General features: G+C 46.1%; 1 protein-coding gene across 6 annotated transcripts in view; it reads right to left on the bottom strand.

The window, feature by feature from the left end:
* DUSP22 (dual specificity phosphatase 22) overlaps positions 1–19,200 on the bottom strand; it is an 85,385-nt gene that overhangs the window by 59,709 nt on the left and 6,476 nt on the right. For 5 of the 6 annotated variants that reach the window (XM_076010420.1, XM_012768505.3, XM_012768504.3 and 2 more), the window contains exons 2-3: positions 11,785–11,818; positions 4,127–4,209 (exon numbers count right to left, since the gene is read on the bottom strand). In XM_076010420.1, coding sequence (XP_075866535.1) covers positions 4,127–4,209; positions 11,785–11,818 — 117 coding nt within the window. The remainder of the gene's footprint in view (positions 1–4,126; positions 4,210–11,784; positions 11,819–19,200) is intronic. The other variant, XM_076010421.1, reaches the window with a different exon arrangement.

The raw sequence follows: 19,200 nt of genomic DNA, 5'->3' as shown, positions 1-19,200 counted from the left end.
CTCACCTGTGTTTAGGGTCAACTCTACAGAGTCTGAAGGGCCCAGGCTTCCATGGCTTTTCTGAGAGTCGCCACTCTGGAAGATCTACTCCTTAAATACTCTTCTGAAGTGACAGTAATAGGAGTCTCAGGCCTCTTTCCCATGGCTGACCACCTCGCCCCATGTCCCAGCATTAAAAAATCTCATCTCATCCAGCAAGAAGCATCAGAGACCACCCATCATTGGCTAGCTCCAGTCAGTGAGAAGGCAGGCCCAGCTACTCTGGAGGACTGAGAACAGTGCCTTTGCTTTCTGCTCCCAGGCAGGATGCCAGGAAGAGTAAGAGACCTTGCGAGTAGTATTTTGGGAACTCCTCCCATCTAAAAATACTACCCAAATAATGGACAGTCAGATCTAACCCACCTAAAAGCAACCAAGGCAGAAGTTCCTTAATTCCTTCCTAAGTAAAATCAATAAATGAATAATGACTAAAAATGTCTTCATCAGACCTTTCCTAGTGGGTGCACACTATAGCATTGTCATTGGTCACGAACTGTGACAGGTTACACACTATTATATCACATAAGGTGTAATGGGTACAAAAACTGCACACTTTCTCGTTCTATCTAAGGCAGGTTCTCACAATTGCAGGAAGGCAGCTTCAGCCAGCAGTGAGTCCAGGGTGGGTGCTGGCTCTTCCTGCCCAGCAGCCTCAGCTCAGAAGCTGTCCCAGCAGCCTCTGGCTAAGCACCCCACCCATGAGGCTCACAAAGGGGCCTCTTTATCAGGATCCCCTGATTCCATAGAACACAGTTCTAGGGGATCTTAGTAGGTGGCATGTCACACACACACACACACACACACACACACAGAGGCACATCCCTGCTCAGAAAGGCTGATCAAAATGTGTCTGCACTGCAGAGCTTTCAAACCTTTATTCCATCAATAGAACTGTGAAACTTCCAGCGGACCTTAAAGTATGCTAAATTCCCTAAACTTCCTTCTTTTCCTAAAGTATCATACCCTAGGCCTATTGTTCAACAGTCCATCCTTTGGGAGTCCACAAATGCCCTGACCTACAACCTCTATTTTAGAAACAGCATTCAACAATCCGACAACCTTCTCCCACTTAGCCTCCATGGCAACCGAAGCAGATCTAGAGATTCTAAAAGCCTTTGAAAATTGATGCTAAGTACCCCAGAGCTTTCAAGCCCATTGAGATGTTCGTTGGAAATGACCCAAACCAGCATCTACAGTGTAGTGCCCACTACTTGGATTCGTAGCGCGGAGCTCCTGCACTGATGTAGGACGAAAACCCTTCAGTTTTACACAGTGACCCCTCCCTGCTTCTGTCCAGCCCTGAACTAGGACCACCCAGAGTAAGCTAGGGGGCGTTCAAAATAAAATAAAATTTTGAAGATCTCAGAAAATACAGGGGCACAGCTCTCTCCCCTCCATTTGTTCCTTCCCTTTCAATTAGGGCTCACCACCAGGTGTGGAGCAGCTCACGTGTTGCCTAACCCTGCACACTATCCCCCTCTTCTCTGCACCCCGCCCTGTGTCCCTCCAAGGAGCAGTATGGCATAGCAAGGGCTGCTAAGGAGTCAAACACATCTGTTATTCCCTGCTGACTCCAAACACACGGCTTCCCTGACTCATCCTCAGACTGAGTGAGGTCATGGCTTCTGGAACCGAATTTGATATCCAAGACAGAAGACTGCCTTTATGCCTCAGGCAGACAGCTAAACAAAGATCTGAAACTTCTGGGCCTCCAGTGACTTAATGTGGGCATGGTAGTTTTAATAGTGCCTGATGCCTCAGTTTCCAATTTCTCCCATGTGTGCAATCAGACAAGGTATTGTTTAATTTTTCAAATATGGGTGTATTTGTGAACTACCTGTGAAGTTAAAAATGAATAAAATGATAAGAGGGGCAATGCTAAAGTACACTATGCTATACAATGGTGGTATAACCCTTAGTAAATATAAGGTCACATGTAAGTATTTACTACCTAGCTAAGGTAGTACTATAGCACCCAAAGACTATAACAGGATGTCTCCAAATAAATTCTTCTCATCCCTGTGAAGAAAAGGGGCAGAATTTCTCCCTCCTCTCTCCTCTTCCATTCCCTTCCCTTCCTTCTTCCCTTTCCTCTTTCTCTCTTTCTTTCCTTCCTTTCCTTTCCTTCTTTCCTTTCTTTCTTTCTCTTTCTTCTTCATGGCAGAATTTGTCCTTCTAGACTGTGATATACAGGAAATAAAAAAGAACACATAGTATACCGCCGATGAGGGAACACAGTCTGCCTGCAATTGGTGGTCTCTTTATACCTGGGTTTCAATCCCACCTGCTTTACTCTCCAGCCCATGGTTTCCCAGGTGATAAGGACCAGAGCTCTTTCATTTCTAACACTGGAAAAGCTTGTATCTAGACAGAAGTAAAAATGTGAACAGATTTAAGGGCCACGTGATACATGACAATGTGTTTTATTAAATGCAGCATAAAGTAGCGAGGCCAGCCCGGAGGCTGAGAGTTGGAAGGGCATCTATGCAATTTATTAAAATAAAGGAAACCTCAAGCCTCATCTTGTGATTTAAGAGGAAGTTAATCATCACCAGTTTGCAGTTTAACTTACCATCTTAGCCATAGCTATATTTTAAATACAAACTGTTGATGATAGATTTAAAAAATGGAGAATTGCTCTTTTCAAAGGAACTGTTAAGCTTCAAAAAATGTTTTGTTGTTTCCAATAAAATCATGCTGCAACACAAATTACAGCACCTTAGCAAAAGAACTATGAGCTAAAACAACAGAAGGAAGTAGGAGCTCACAGATCTGGAGCAATGAACTGAGGTTTGTTCACCACCTATGATTTTCTGATACTATGACATTCATTAGAATCATTTATTATTCTAAGTTCTCAATTCTTTTTAGCTTGTTTTATACAAACCAAAATCTGGCAGCTCTGATGGCTAAAGAAAATGGATAAATTTAAAACAAAAAATATTACCTACTTTTGCATAATATGAATTTAAATGAAAACAGCCTGAATCAGGATTATTTCTTTCAGAAAATGCTACCCCTCCCTTTCCAACACCTTACCCTAAAATAGAAGAATACATATACATTATAACCACACATGCATTATTTTCTAAAAAGAGGTAACCTGGGCTCTGTCAAGGCCAATAAACAGAAATAGATTTCACCCCTGGCCAACAGCTCAAACTGTGCATCAGGGTAAAATTGAGAGGTTTTTGGAATTAGTACGTAAGCAGACACACCCTATTTACCCTGAAAGCCTAAAACACAACAACAGCTTCTATACCAGGAGTCTGTGTGCCAGAGCAGCCTGGGAAACCACCACGGACAACTGACCTTCTGTTTTCTTTTACTCCAGAATCCAAACAGTAGCTATATGAGCTTGAATGGAAAGAAATTAGGAAATGAGCAGCCTGATTTCTTTTGAATTTTTTTTTTTTTTTTTTTGAGACAGAGTCTCGCTTTGTTGCCTAGGCTAGAGTGAGTGCCATGGCGTCAGCCTAGCTCACAGCAACCTCAAACTCCTGGGCTCAAGCGATCCTTCTGTCTCAGCCTCCCAAGTAGCTGGGACTACAGGCATGAGCCACCATGCCCGGCTAATTTTTTTTATATATATTAGTTGGCCAATTAGTTTCTTTCTATTTATAGTAGAGACGGGGTCTCGCTCTTGCTCAGGCTGGTTTCGAACTCCCGACCTCGAGCAATCCACCCGCCTCAGCCTCCCAGAGAGCTAGGATTATAGGCGTGAGCCACCGCGCCCGGCTAATGATTTCTTTTGAATTTTAAAACCAGAGATCATTTTGAAAGGAGTGAAAATGGGTTTTAAATGTCCTTAAAATCCAGAGGGAAATGCAGCATCATCTTATTCCTTGGCATTTAGCCAAGAAGCCAAGCTAGCACTGGAACACACACCTCTGCCACGCTACCAGCAGGGCAGTAACATAAACACGGCCTGAGCACAAATTTGTGCCTCCAGAGATCACAGGAGCACACTGGCATCAGAGGGAAAGTGGTTGCTTTCATTAATGGCATGCGCACTCACTTGGGGTACAGACGAAAAGACACATGTGTGCATGCGTACACACATACACACCCCACAACTCTCTCTTACCTCCAACATAGGCCTGGCACTATCGTGGACAGACAGAATATGTGTCACTTTGTTCTTGCTCAATTGTTCTGCATCTCTGGCATCTGTCATAGAAGAAAGGGGATGACACTTTAATATTTGCAAATTAATTACTCCTAAAGTCTAGCCAAGAAAAAACACAGCGTATTTCTTTCTTAAAACTTCATAACTGACTGTACCTCTAGGAAATTTAGAGCTGTTGCTTTTATGTATTTTGCCTAAGTTTATTTCTGATTGCTACAGCTTTTGATCTAAGTGTTAATCTAAAATTTGACATTAGGCCGGGCGTGGTGGCTCACGCCTGTAATCCTAGCACTTTGGGAGGCCGAGGCGGGCGGATTGCTCAAGGTCAGGAGTTCGAAACCAGCCTGAGCGAGACCCCGTCTCTACCAAAAATAGAAAGAAATTAATTGACCAACTAAAAAAATATATATACAAAAAATTAGCCGGGCATGGTGGCGCATGCCTGTAGTCCCAGCTACTCGGGAGGCTGAGGCAGCAGGATCGCTGAGCCCCGGAGATTGAGGTTGCTGTGAGCCAGGCTGATGCCACGGCACTCACTCTAGCCTGGGCAACAAAGTGAGACTCTGTCTCAAAAAAAAAAAAAAATTAAAAAAAAAAAAATTTGACATGTACTTAGATTAATAAACACTGTGATCATGATGGCTGCTGTTCAAAGGAAGTGAATTTAGGTCGTGTTGTAGTATAAGTGCAAAGTTTGTAAGTGTACACCCTTAGGTCAGTCTTTTGCATGAAACACATAACAACACAGATGTTTAAAATATTAAAAACCTAGTTACTTTTTAAGGACTAATAATCTTAAAAAACTAAATACAAAAGACCCACTTAATACTGAAGACAGAGGAATCCGCCTGATACTTCTTGACTCTGATGTCAAAAGCAGGGGCAGGTCTGGACTCAGACAGGACTGTCTTTTATAACGTCTATATTCATTTTGGAGCAAAAGTAAACAAATAACATTTTTTGGAAATTCTAAACAGAATTTCCCATCAATTATCAGTTGGCTATTAAATTATCTGCATTTGAAACTAAGGAGATACCAAAATTATATTCCCTTCGAATGCTCCTCCTGTAGAAAGAAGACTGACTGTGGTAATGCCCTGAACTGGAACTCTTCTGGCTAATCTACCCAACAGTGTCCAGCAAGGAATGAGGAAGCTTGGCAAGGCTTTTTAAAATGATACAGGGTCAGATGGATTGAAACATAAATGTTTAATTATCATGTTTCTGGAGAATATTTAACGACATGGGAAAATGCTTGGGATATAATGTTAAGCAGAAGGAAGAAGTAGGTACCAAACTATAAATACAATGTAAACTCATTATGTAAAAACAGAGAAAAACACACATGGGGTGGGGGTGGGGAAGAACTGTCATAAAGACAGTGCCAATTAAGAGATGGGATCACAAGGGTCTTTTCCCTTTATAGTCTGTGCATGTATGTGCATATATTCTACATGAGTGGTTCTAAAAGTCTGACATGTCCGTAAATTATCTGAGAGGCTTGTTAGAAAGGCAGATTCCTGAGCCACAACTTAGTTCCCGCTCTACTGTGGGGGTGAGAAATCTGCCTTTCTAATAAGCCTTGATGACGGAGCAGAAATCAAGAAACACAGTTCTAAATATTCAGCAATGTCAGGGAAAAAATCCTTAAAAGTAATATTAAAATATTGGTTTTATTTTAAGACTCTCTTCATTGCTCTGACCATTTTGAGCTTTAGGTTCTGATGTGCACAGCTGTCTCCATCACGCACCGGGGCTCGACGCCAGCCCCACTCACTCCCACAAGCTGGGGATGGGCAAGGCTGGCCTGGAATCAGGCAGGATCTAGAATGATTGTGGAATCCACAGGCGGGCAGTTGCCACATTCACACCAAAATGTGATTTTCCAGTGGCTACCAGCGTGCATGTTTTAGACAATGGTGAAACAAACTTAAAGCAGGAGCTTTCGAAGCTCACAGACGACTAGAGGAAGCGGGTGAGCAAGCCAGGAGAGGTGGTGCAGCCGACGGAGCCGGAGTGAGATGCTCTCCCCCAGGGTTCTTTGGGATTCTGATCCTGCCCAGCATCTGAATTTTAACAATTAATATTTGTTTAGATATACTTTTAAAAATTTACAACAGTGGTATTGAGATATAATTCACATACCACCCTTTTAAAGTATATAATTCAATGGTTTTTAGTGCATTCACAGACTTGTGAAAATGTCACCATAATCTAACTTCAGAACATTTTCATCACCCCATACCTATACTGTTGTAACACAGATTAAGATTTTTTAAAAGTAGTTTGAGAATAAAAATATACATTTATGGATACAGAAGACCACTCAATACCACAAAATAGCTAACTCACTGTTGGATTCCAAAGACAAGGGAAGCCACCCCTGCCTGATGCTGCTGTGCCTCCCGCTGCTCTCTGCTGTATGAGAGCTGATCACCCAGGCCAGAAAGCCCAGGCTCTGCCTGCTCACTTGAGAGTGCATAGAATGCCTAATCCGAGATGTAGGGTAAGGATTCGGGGCTTTTATTCTTACTGACTTCATGCTCTCAATTGTTCTGGATAGTGACCTACAACTATGGGGACTGGCATAATGGGCTGTGCCTATATCCATAAGACGGGTTGTGGAGACAATGGCTTACTAATGCACATATACCCAAGCCTGTATGCTTTAAACAAGCTCTTCCTGAGTACTCACCCACATGCATCACATGGAGCATGTCAGAAATGCAGACTCCCAGGCCTACCCCAGATCTATTTGATCAGAATGTGTACTTTAATAAAAACCACAGAACTCAAGTGTACTCCCTACACAGAAGTCAGTATACTCCCTATACACCAAGCCCTGCAAGGAATGACATTTGCCCTGGTGCCAAGGGGCCTCTCCACTGCTGTGGCATGTAATGCTACTCCTAAACCAAAACACCTCTCATAGGCACCTGCAATCTCAAATGCAACAAGTCAGTATTGAAACCAATGGGAAGGCCACAGGTTAGAATTCACACGGAAAAAACATCTAGAGGGACACATGATGACCTATTAAGCATGGTTATCTCAGGATGTGAGGTTATGGGAAGTCTCACTCTCTTTAACATATTTCTATCAGGTTTGATTTTTTGTTTTCACTGATAAGCCCATATTACTTTTATAACCTGGAAAACCAAATAAAAATTTCCTGTTCACAAAATCTATTATAAAAGTGATAAAAAGAGGAAAATGAAGAGTCAATCCCCTGCTGATAAACGCAGCTAACTACGTCCTCTTCCTCTCTCTGTCAGCATTTCCCCAGCCTCTGGGCTCTTCCCCACTCTACCTGCCTGCCTCTGTTTACCCCAGAGGCCTCATGTGCCTTCTGAAAAAGCAGAAGCCTCCTGCACACAGGGTGAACACTGACACAGAAATGCCCCGGTCCGTCCCTTCAGGTCGGACATTCCGTCCCTGGCTCAGAGGAAGGCCTCACGTGGCCCAGGGAAGCCCTCGCTGGGACATCAGGTGGCTTTGCTGGAAGATGCTGTCCTCAGAGGGAAAGTGGCAGCCACATGCTTCCTTAAGAAGAATTAGTGCTGTAGGTCTTATGCAGAGATGAATGGGGTGGCCAGTCCTAAGGCATGGGACATGCCAGAGTGCCCACAGGAAATAAGCCGGTCTGGTGAAAGTCAAGAAGAACTGCCTTTGAATAAAATTAACAAAAGTATCTTGGAGCAAGCATTAGAACCTGACACCATCAACACGAGCTCTCTATACAAGTGGATGCTTGGTAGGCAAGAAGGCAGTGCCTGCAGAGCAGCTCGCAGGCCCTGTGGACGGTGCAGCGTGGGGAGGCAGGGTGGAGACAGGGCTCTGTCTTAAAGGACCCCCTGCTCTGCTCTGCTCTACAACCCATCCCATGTCTGAGTCATTTCCCAAAAACCTTCTGCCTCCCAAATTGAGAATGTGCTGACCAACAGTGCGGGACTCCCACCTGCTTTGCAGTTCTGCTTCCCCCTTAGGAACATATTCACGGCATCTGGAGCTATAAACTAACACACATTAGCTGAGGATGGTTCGAGCTCTAACGATCCACTTCCAACCTCGGCTGGGGATTCAAGGGGGACAGGGCCTGCCTAATCACACCCTGGCTGTGGCACTTACTGTGCTGACCTTGAGCCAGGTTTCCTGCACCTCACTTTTCTCACCCGTGAAGTGGGAATGATGCTAAGAGGAGAAACCGCCACAGGCTACTGTGGGGACTAAATGATGCAGAACAGTGCCTGGCTTGTGGCAAATGTGTGGTCTTCACTATCATCATTACTACTGATATTATCATGACCAGATTAAGTCTCAAGGCCAGGGTATGGGCCTCAATCCATCACCCCTGAATGTTTCCAAATGCACACTTGTGCCAACGACACTGGAACCCGGCTCTTCCAGGCCAAGCTGACAGCAGACCGCCCCAGGCCTGTGCTCGCCAGCTGTGCCTTATGTGAACAACGGGGACCCCTACCAGGAACATCTGTCTCGCTGGCAAACGCAGAACAGAAGCTCTGAGACCTCGAACATCATCTCTGCACATCACCCCCACACTCACAATGCCTGAGCTTGTTCCCACTCTTCTAGATTTTTGTAGACATCTTCAAACAGAGGGCTTCTTCTGTCAGCTGACATCCACTTTTGCCTGTGCCAAGTTGTGAGGAAGCCATGAACTCCACCCTCTGGCCTGGGAGGGGGGCTCCTCTTTCGGGTGTCCGTCTACTGCCTTCCCTCCCAGCATTTGGGCACAGCAAGCTGCTGAATGCTGGTACCTCAACCAAGAGGCTCTCAGAGCATCAAAGACAGGCTCCAGAGATGGCCTGTTTGTGTTTTTTTCCTAGGTGGAGAAATCACCAGGTGTTAGAAAACTGTGACTCATTGCAAAGTTAAAGGAAAAACACCAAAGTTTCGGAGAGACATGTGAGGAATCCCAGTGGCAAGAAGGAGGGAAAAGAAGCAGGGAGGAAGGAAGGGAGGGAGGAGGAGAGGAAGGAAGGAGGGGAGAAAGGTAAAGGAAGGGAGAGACAAGAAGGGAAGGGAAGAAGGAGGAGGGACAGGAAAAGGGAGTGACTGTTAATTGTTTCCTTATAAGGTTCTACATTGGTTGTTGTTACAAGGGGCATGTATTATTTGCAATTTTAAAAGAGTAGGCTAAATGACTAAAGGCTAAAGCACAGAGAAAAGCTGGATTCACCGTCAAGGAAAAAGAAAGGGCCACATTCCATTAGGCATCCACCCTGGCTAGCTAACTGCACCCAGCTGCCCACTGCAGACCTGGCCAGCTGTCGGTGTTTCATGAGCATCTGTCTGGTGCCCACAATAGCCCACAGTAAGTGTGTGGGTCCCAGGTCACAGACAGGGAGGGCACCAGGTACAGGCCGGGCCCTGAGCTAACTGAGCTAACTGACTGTGTCACCGCACTATCTGCCTCAGCCCCACCACAGCCCGAGACTGACATCACCATCCTCACTCTGCACGTCCAGGTGTGTTACTCCTCTGAGGACACGCACCGGCTCATGGCCAGTGGGGTATCTGGGATTCTAAGGCAGGCCAGCTGACAGCTTCTTGACACTCTGCAGGCCCCTTCCTGTTCTGTACCTGTCCCTAGACTCTGAGCACTTAAAGACAAGGACCCTTGTGCACATCCAACTCCAAGAACATGTGCACCATTCAGAAGCTTGGGGAATGAATGAGTCAATTCACAGCACTACAGAGAAGCAACACTGCCTCTCCTCCCAACTTCTTGCCAACGCACTGGACTCTCACTCCTCTGTTTTACATAAGCCTTAACCTAGGCAGTGTTTAATAAATGTTTGGTGAATTAATGAGTGAATAAAACATGCCACATACTAATATGAGAATAACTGTAGGCAACAACAAAACATGAACTGTCTTAACAAGGAGAGGTGGTAGGCTGCTTAGAACACTCTAACAGGTGGAACCACAAAGCAAGAATCAAAGCAATTGTGAGGGGTTCCCACCTCACTGAATAGTTAGAAGACATAGAGATTTTGGTATAAAAGGTGTTTCAAGTATTTCCTTAAAACTGTGCATACATGTCCTTCTAAAAAAAGGTAACATTTCATGACTAAGGCTAAAACTCTCATATACTGCTGGCAGAAGTATTGAATTTGGTTGCTATTTATTAAAATTTTTAATTAGCAAACCTTTCACCTAGCGATTCTACTTCTAAGAACTTATCCTAAACTCTGTTATCAAACAAAGACACCTTCTCTCCCCATGAAAGTAGTTAATAACTTACTAACTCTATGAAGATACTTGTTCAGTTAATGTATCCCAGCCTACCACCAAAAAGGGCCTGCCACTTTTTCAGAATACAAAGCTGACTAATTTAGGAACTAAATTAGTATTATTTTAAAGTATTATTATTTTTTTAAGTATTATTTTTAACGTGTTCTCCTGGCTGACAACCAGCAGCTGTCAGCTCCCTGCACTCAATTCTCTTTGAAGACAATCAGAGGCACTAGGAGCCTACAGGGGGGGGAAGAAAGGAAAATAAACTTATGAAGAGAAGTAATAAAGATTACTGGCACAATCAATTTAAGCAACATCCAAAAAACCCACAGGAGTGTTTTCTGAGGCTGCCCGTGTTCTGGCTTGCTGGAGGAGGGAGGAGTATTAGGTACCTATGACACAGTTTAGTCTGTCCAATCCAACACGGTTGAGGACTTGTGGCAAGTTTCCTGGGACATTTCTATCCTATTAAGTGCACCTCATCTCAATGCGAAGGAGCCACTGTTTTCATTTACACGAACTCGGAACCTCACAGGGCAGAAGGCCTAGACGCCCCCAGCCCCTGGAAACTGACAAGGCTGGTAACCACCTTGTACTTTGCTAAAATGAAGACACAACAACTGACAGCAAATCAATAAATTTTGAATAAGCATCAGGGAAACACCTGAGAGGAGAAGACAACCCAAGATGAGAATAATCTGCCAGAGATGAAATTGTCACTCATGTTTCCCAGGTGATTTAAAAATAACAGTCTTCTGAAATTTATTAACAAAAACTAGAAAATTAAAGGGGCAAAAGATTATACATAAGTTATCAACACGTGGATGTTAAATGGGCCTGTTGTCCATCGTCTTTTGATCATAATGTCCCTGCAAGCCTGGAGAGTTCACAGGAAGACCCGAGGCCAAGCAGGAACTGCATGGCCTCACACTGCTGGGTCAGCCCTTGGTCAAGGGGTCGGGCGCCAGAATGAGGACCCAACAAGGGGCCTGGGCACAAGTGGTGGCTACTTCCAGAACAGACTATGTGCAGACTGAGTCACCATCTTGCCTGCCAATCAGACCTGAGAAGTCTAAAGCTTATCTTTCAAAAAGTGAATGCACCTTGGGTGGAAACAACCCAAATGTCCATGGACAGAGGAATGGAAAAAAATATGGTACATCCACAAAATGGAATATTATTTGCCCTTAGTCTCAGTTTGAGAAGATGAGAAAGTTCTGGAGACAGATGGTGGTGATGGTTGCACAACAACGCTAATTACTTAATGCCACTGACTCCTACACTGAAAAATGGTTAAGATGTTAAATTTTATGTTATGCATATTTTACCACAATAACAAAAAAGAGAGAACTCACCTTTAAAGTTGCCAATATACAGGCCAGGCAGGATCTAGGGAGAGAGACAGAGCATCACTGACCGGAGGATAGCATTTGGCACAGGGGTGGGCATGGGGGCTCCCACCTGCGGTCTGTACCCTACAGTGCATCCCAGCCACACCCACTTCCTGGCATGTCCCAGACAGAGGGCAGGGGAGCTTGGCATCCCTGTCCAGGCTCGCACTGCCCACGTCCACTAAGAAGCCCACCCACATGGCCCATGGAAGCGGCACGTGGGTGCCCATCAGCTCGTGGAAATCAGGACCTGATCCTGCCATGTCCTCCCATGCTTCAGGCCCTTTGGTGCTCAAGGGTGCCCTGGAGTCCAGTCTACCACCCCTCCAGCCTCCCCCACCACGGCCTAGCTGCCACGCTCTGAACATGCTATGCCCACTGCCCAGCAGCTGCGCTCCCAGCCCCCACCCTTTGGTCTGGCTCTGCCTCATGCCTTGGGGAGGCCTGTCCTGGGCCCTGAGTTTGGGGTCACCCCTGGCTCAGCACCCACAGCCCTCCTGTCCCCTGTGCAGTGACGCTGTCACGGGGTCATGACTAGGCAAGGCCTGTCCCTCTGCTGGACTGGAAAGCTCCTTGGGTGCAAATACATCCTGTCGCTGGCACAGCAGCCCAGCTCCAGGACCACGATGACATGCAATAAAGAGTTGCTATATGAGTGATCAGCCATCTAAACATATGCAAACTATTGAGAACACATTTGTATCAAAATGTCTACTTCTTCTAAAGCAGTGGTTATCAAAATCAGACTACCCATCAGAACCCCAGAATCTGTTGGAAATACAGATTTCTGGAGAGCACCCCCGCATCCCCTATGGAATGACTCAGCAGATGGAAGAACCGGGCACAGTATTTTTATGAGCATACCAGGATCTGCAGACTGCAAAGCCCACCCTCATCCTGCCAGTGCTTGCACAGACACTCTGAAATCCAAATACGGACACTGCACTGCTCATAAAACACATTCACTGTGTTCACCAGCGATGTTTTCCAAGTGCATACAGCAGGTGGGTTTTGGAGACACTTCACAACAGATACCCGATGTCCTAGCCATGTCTTTCAGCGCCACCCCACCCTCTCAGCTCCCCTATCTTTGTCCATTCCCATTGAGTGGAAAGAAGCCCATAGTAACATCCCTCACAAGGACTGATTTTTTCAAGCATCTCCCAGACCACCGCTGCCTTGCTAAAGACTGGTGGCTGTGTCCAGTCACTGCAGGGTCTCTACTGTGGCCTGTCAGCGCAGCAGTACTAGGCCCAGGGATAGCCTAGTACTTGTGTGGAAGGACACAAAAGCCCACAGGCCATGTCATGTATGGACCAAACTGGGACACTCTGAGAATGAAAAGAGGCACTGTCAACTACTCTAGGACAACAGGCAAGTCCCAGGAGTGACTGGGCACAGAGCCGTGCCATCCTGTTGGCTGACCCAATACCCAGGGTGCAAAGTTAGCTTGGAGAGTGCCCTGTGGGACTGTGAGGTCAGTTACGTCCGTGACAGAAGCCACACACGGCAGCAGGTGGGTTAGCTCTGTAACCAGGAACACACGGGACACTATCTCAGAGGAAAGCACTGTACCCTGCCAAGGAGCTAGAACACTTGACAGATCTTTCTTGAAATACACTCCGCCTTTAGGATCCTCCTGGGAGCAAGGGTGTGGAGCAGCTACTTCACCATTCCCATACACAGCAGACCAGTGCGGGTCCACCCTGGAAACAGCAAGCGGACGCTCTCCGGCAGCTCCTGCTGGACAGAGCCTTTCCCAGGCTTCGGGGCTGTCCTGTCTTCATCAGGACGTGGCACTGCATACTAAAGGGCATAATCATCAAGGGCTCTTCTGGCTGGTGGTGACAAGGACACCCTTCTTGGCCACACTGAGGCTCTTTGGAGTCCTTTTCTCATCGAGGCCTTGTCCTTGGCCTACAGAGTACAATGTGAGTGGAGTGCTGTGAAGCCCCTTTATCAAGGACCCCCAACCCCTGACACCCCACCAAGCCCCTCCTCCCCCACCCTTGATATCTCACCAGGTCCCCTAGCCACTGCCCACCCACTCCCTCACCCTGCCTGTCTCCTTCTACCCCCTCTTGCCCCTGCTGTGCTAGGAGTCAAAGCCAGTCCCTCCCCTGTGGCAACAGCCTTGCATAAAGTCTCTGCTGTTTTAAACAAGTGTCAGCATAACTTTTCTTTTACGGCAGTGCTGCAAATGGATCCATATCTCTACAGTCGACAGTGACAATGGACGACAGTATAAGCATGCTTGTTTGCTCAAAGTCACAGCATGTGACAGCAGCCAGGCAGTCACAGCGGCCAGGCAGTCAGCGTTTGTCCGGTTCCTGTCAGATGTGGGCGCCATGCCGGGCACTCAAGGTACACGTGTGACTGAGAGAGACAGGGCTCTGTGCTCACAGAGCTGCTCAGGTAGGGATGGTGGAGGTGACCTGACCACTCTGGGGCCACAGAGGACTTCTAGGGGACAGTGACACTCAGGGGACCTGTAGTCCAAGAGAAGTGGGGCCAGGAGAGAGGGAGGGACAGGCAGGAGAACAGTGGAACAGTGAGGAAATGGGGAAGGGCCCAGTCTCCACTGGAGGGCACTCCAGGGAGGCAGAGAGGAGGCAGGACAGTTGGAGTTGGTCCTGCACGTGACACGATAGCCACTAGACGTTTTCAGGATGCTAGGTTACATGCTATGACACAAAATAATGCAGAGATGTCTAAGCTGTGTGAGGCTGTGACAAAGAAGATCTTATGTTTTTACTTAATCTACGTTGAAAACAACATGAAAAAAGAAAGGAAGGGTAAAGCAGTGTGCGCAGCACACCGGGGTGGGTCTGGAAGGAGGACCCCTGCATTTCTGTGAGCTTTTCTGTATGGTTTGAAAGCTCCAATTGTGAACATGCATCCCTTCAGGTCATCTTTTTTCTCAAGAGGGATGATTTAGGCAAAAGATTATGGCCTGTTTTTGCTTTTCTTCTTTGTATTTCTACTACCTTCTCTATTAAACATAAACTATTAAATAATACATTTTATATTATTTTTAAAATAAAATAAAATGAGGGCATGAGAATAGATCATCTCTGTGCTCTAATGTTCCAAAACCATGATTTTATGACATCTAAAACTATCCTTTGCAACTCAGCTCCAGTCCTGTCTTCAACTCCCTGCAAGACTATCTAAACAGATCCACCCCCCACTGTCAATTCCTCCTGACCCCTGATGGTGCCACCTTCTCCCAGTCACCCAGGGTGAAAGACCTGGAGCCCCTGCCACCACGGTACCTCCCTCCCCCTAGCAAGTGGCCAGGCCTCTCACCGCCCTCCCTGGCCCCTGAAAAACCTCAGTTCACACATGGGTCACTGCAGTAGCCACTGAACTTACTTCTCTGTCCCATCAAACTAATTTTCTAAGTCATATTCTTACTGAGTCATTTCCTAGATCAAAATGCTCACTTGGCAACCCCCTTCCTAAGAAAATGCAAGCCAAACATTGCAATTACACATTCCGCGTGGCTTCCACAGGACAATTCCCACCTACTTCCGACAGACTTGCCCTTCTCCCCAACCTCCAGCCACGCCCCATAATCCCCGTTCTCCCAATACCCCTTCTGGGTCCTGCCTGGCAATATCACCTTTGTTTGCTCCCAGTGTTTTTTCTAAACAGAGAAGAGGTCCTCACTGCTTGGGGTCCCTCATTCCTTGCATATGCTAAAAAATGACAAACCCTAGATGGACATTTATTTTATTTTATTGGTGTCCCAGCCTCTAAAGCCTCTTCCTAGGTTTGGGAAATCCCCTCCTCCCAGAAGTCTTGGTGGGAAGCAGAGCCCAGCTCTTACTACAGAAGCAGCAAATGCCAGATACACTCTCACATAAGCCTTTGCAGCTACAGCATGGGTGTGTGACAGGCCCCCACTCCTGCTGCAGAGTAGGAACCAGAGACAACCCGGAGTGTCCCCTTTGGCAGCAGAGGCACAGGGGCTGGTAGCATATTCAGCACCCACTGGCTGCAGCCTTGGCTTCCTGGGGCAGCTGCAGAAATGCTCTCACCTGACCAGTTATGGAATTTTTTTCCTGGCAGGATAACCCCCGAGTCTGGCTCCCCAGCCTTTCTGGCTACCTGTCCTGTTCTAGCTAAAGCAGCCACGTTTGGATTCTGTTGCCTACAACCAAGGACCCTGATGTGGGCTTCAGTGGGGAGAAATGCAGACATGCAGAAGAGTGGCACAGACCTTGAGGCAAGTCCCAGGCACAGCATGCCCATTCCTGCTCTGCCCCTGCTAAGACCTACCTCTCCAACAGGGAAAGCCCAACCAGGAAAACCAGGAACCGTCATGCCTCATGCCTCATCTGGCATTTGCTTCTGCTACTCGGTAGGTCTCCAATTTATCTGCCCCTCCTCCAACTTTAGTGCAGCACCTTTGCTCAACTTCTTAGCACCTACCCTCTGAATCACTGCTCATCCCTCCCAGGGATTCATCTAACCGCCTCAAGGTGCAAGTTGATCATGTGACTCATCTTAACTCCTAGGGCTCAAAGGAGCTCTCAGCATGAGACCCATTTTCTTTCTTTTTTTTTTTCTAACCTCTGTTTCAAACTTTATTTTCAGACTTTTTAGCTTAATTAGCTGCAAAGAACAAATTGTATATAAGCAAAAACTGAAAAGAGCTGCAGTGTCCAAGGGGTTTGGGCTTAAAAATATTAGAGATCTAGATTTTATCAGATCCATAAACAAAACAATTTTAAAAAGCAGTCATAATATAAAATAGCAGCTCCCAATAACTTCTTCAAGTTTTATCTTCTTCAGAAGTTGACTCAATTCAGTTTTGCCTCATTCTTGGAAGCCTCATCAAAATTCTCCACAAGATCTGGAACTTATCATCATCCTCTCCAGTAGCAAGTCATACTTTTCCATCCACAGATTGTTTGGGGAGAGAGAGCTTCAGCCAGTCTCCTTAAACTAGCCAGACTGTCTGCACCAAGCTGGTTTGAGATGCTGGGTAGCATTTCCGTGAACTGCTTTGTCTCATCATGGCCCATAATGGTGAAAGTGTTTGCTGCCACAGATGCCTGAACTTTAGGGTTGTTAAAGTGGATCCCTGCTCCTTGGTGTGTCCCCGTGTGTGCACGCCTAAACTCAGCTGGTCTTCCCAAGACCCTCTGAGCGCCAACCCTAGTCCCCCATGTGGCCCCTTTTATACTCTGACAAGATGAAAGAAACTATCATGAATCAAGAGAAACTTGCCAAACTGTAGGCACAAGTGCACATTGGTGGGAAAGGAACTGCTTGCAGAAAGAAGGTGGTTCACAGAACAGCTACAGCAGATGATAAAAAACTTCAGTTCTCCTTAAACAAATTAGGAGTAAACAATATCTCTGGTATTGAAGAGGTGTATATGTTTACGAACCAAGGAACAGAGACCTACTTTCGATGCCTTGGCAGGTGAGACCTTCCAGGAGTGAGCCAGCCAACTCAAGCCTGCCTCAGCCCCACCCTAAGTGACTTCTCCAATCTCACCCACGTCTGAGGAGGTTGCCACGGTACAGCCAGCCTATGTGGCCATGCAGAGATGCACGCAGGGGCCCCCAAATTCTAGCATACAGGTTTTACAGGAAACTGTAATTTTCAAATACTGTCAACTAAATTTTTAAAAATAACTTAAATACTGTGATAGACAAATAAAACACATCTATGGCCTGTGGCCCATGCACCTCTGTGACCTCTCTCTGCTGCATTACTATTTGTAAACATATTTTTTCTAAATGTGATTGGTTCTCCCTTGGGTAGGTACTCAAATCCTTCTTCAATGAATAAATGAACAAATAGACAATGTGAACAGGGTGAGAGGAAAGGAGAGATATAAAAATCAGTGGTGAGGAAAGCCTGACGCAGCCTTTGCAGAGGGATCAAACGCTGGCCCTCCCTGCCCCAGGCGGGGCTGGTGCTGGGCCAGAGCAGCCACCACAGCAAAGACAGCAGACCTAGGGAGGCAATTTGCTAAAAGGAATGTAAGATGTGTATTTTACATGCACTTTAAATACCTTTAAGCGATGTAGAAGGAGGACAAAGTTGTCGGTCAACTTTTAACCTAATTTTCCAGACCAGAAAGCAGACTGCTCAACCCACCTCTGTATCAGACTGTGATTCTCTCCCACATGGAATTGCAAAATGAGATTAAGGAGGGCTGGTTTCAAGGAGAACAAATAAAAAACCCACAAATATTTAAACTTCCACACTAGCCAGCTTCGTAATTTAAACTTGAAACTCAAAAATTCTGACCCACCTACTTTGGTGATGTTATTGTTTGCTGGTAATCCCTGAGTATAGGAAAAGAGAAAATAAGATAAAATAAAATAAAATAGGATAATTTTCTGGCAGAGAGATGGTTTTCAAGGAGATGGGGAAGAACAAGTGCTCATCTGGGACCTGGCTGACCAGTCTGTTCACAGAGAATAATAAAGTAGGAGTGAAACCTGCTCTGGCAGGAAGCAAGGACAGGTAGGAAAAAAGTTTGTAAGTGCAACTGGGAATATTCTATTACTCTAAAAGCAGCAGCACAGAATCACTACTAATCATCTTCGGGCCTTTGAAACTACAGTTGTTTCCTGCTGCTGGAGGTGCTCTTCCCCACTGTTCACCTGGTAGCTCCTTGTCCTCAGGTCTCCTACGGGTGGCGTTTCTAGGGAGGTATCCCCTGTCCACCAAACTCCCAGGCACCCTCATATTACCCTGTTTTATTTTCTTCATTTATCAGTACCAAAAATGGTTTATCTGCTTTCTGATTGACCTTGAAGCAGGGAGTGCATCTGCCTTGTTCCCTGATGTATCTCAAAAACTGGCCACATAGTCTGGCACAGTAGGAGGGAGTCAGTGACCACGGTGATGAAACAGCACCCACCAAAAAGGAAGATGGGCCTGGGCACTCTGCTGGTCAAAAAGCTTTCTGTTAGCAAGACTGAGCACAGAAATGAAGGCAGAATCCTTCCGCAGAAAGCCTTCAAGACCACACTAAAGTTTCTCTGTAGTCCACGGCTCCTCTTGGTCACTGTCCTTCCCACTCACAAGTAACACTGTGCTAACTCTGGCTACACAGAAATGCAAAAAAACCCTTAGCCACAAAAATGCACGTAAGCACAAAAGAATACTGCTTCTAAGGGAGGAAACAGTTTGAATTTATTTTTTAAACATTCCTCTTAGTGCTTCCGGATGCTGTGGAATGTAAGAACCTCACCCAAACTGATGTAAGAGACAAATCCCTGGTTGGGCAGGCCGCCTGTAAGGCCCTGGGTGTGGGGCGGGGGAGGGGTGGAATCATAATTCTTTCTAGGTCAGAAAGGATTTTCTGGGTTTCAAAACCGGGATGAAAGGAAACTCTGGTGGATTCCC

Source organism: Microcebus murinus, chromosome 15 (assembly GCF_040939455.1).
Source record: "Microcebus murinus isolate Inina chromosome 15, M.murinus_Inina_mat1.0, whole genome shotgun sequence".
In the NCBI taxonomy this organism is placed as follows: Eukaryota; Metazoa; Chordata; class Mammalia; order Primates; family Cheirogaleidae; genus Microcebus; species Microcebus murinus.
This window is presented reverse-complemented; position numbering and strand designations above follow the sequence as displayed.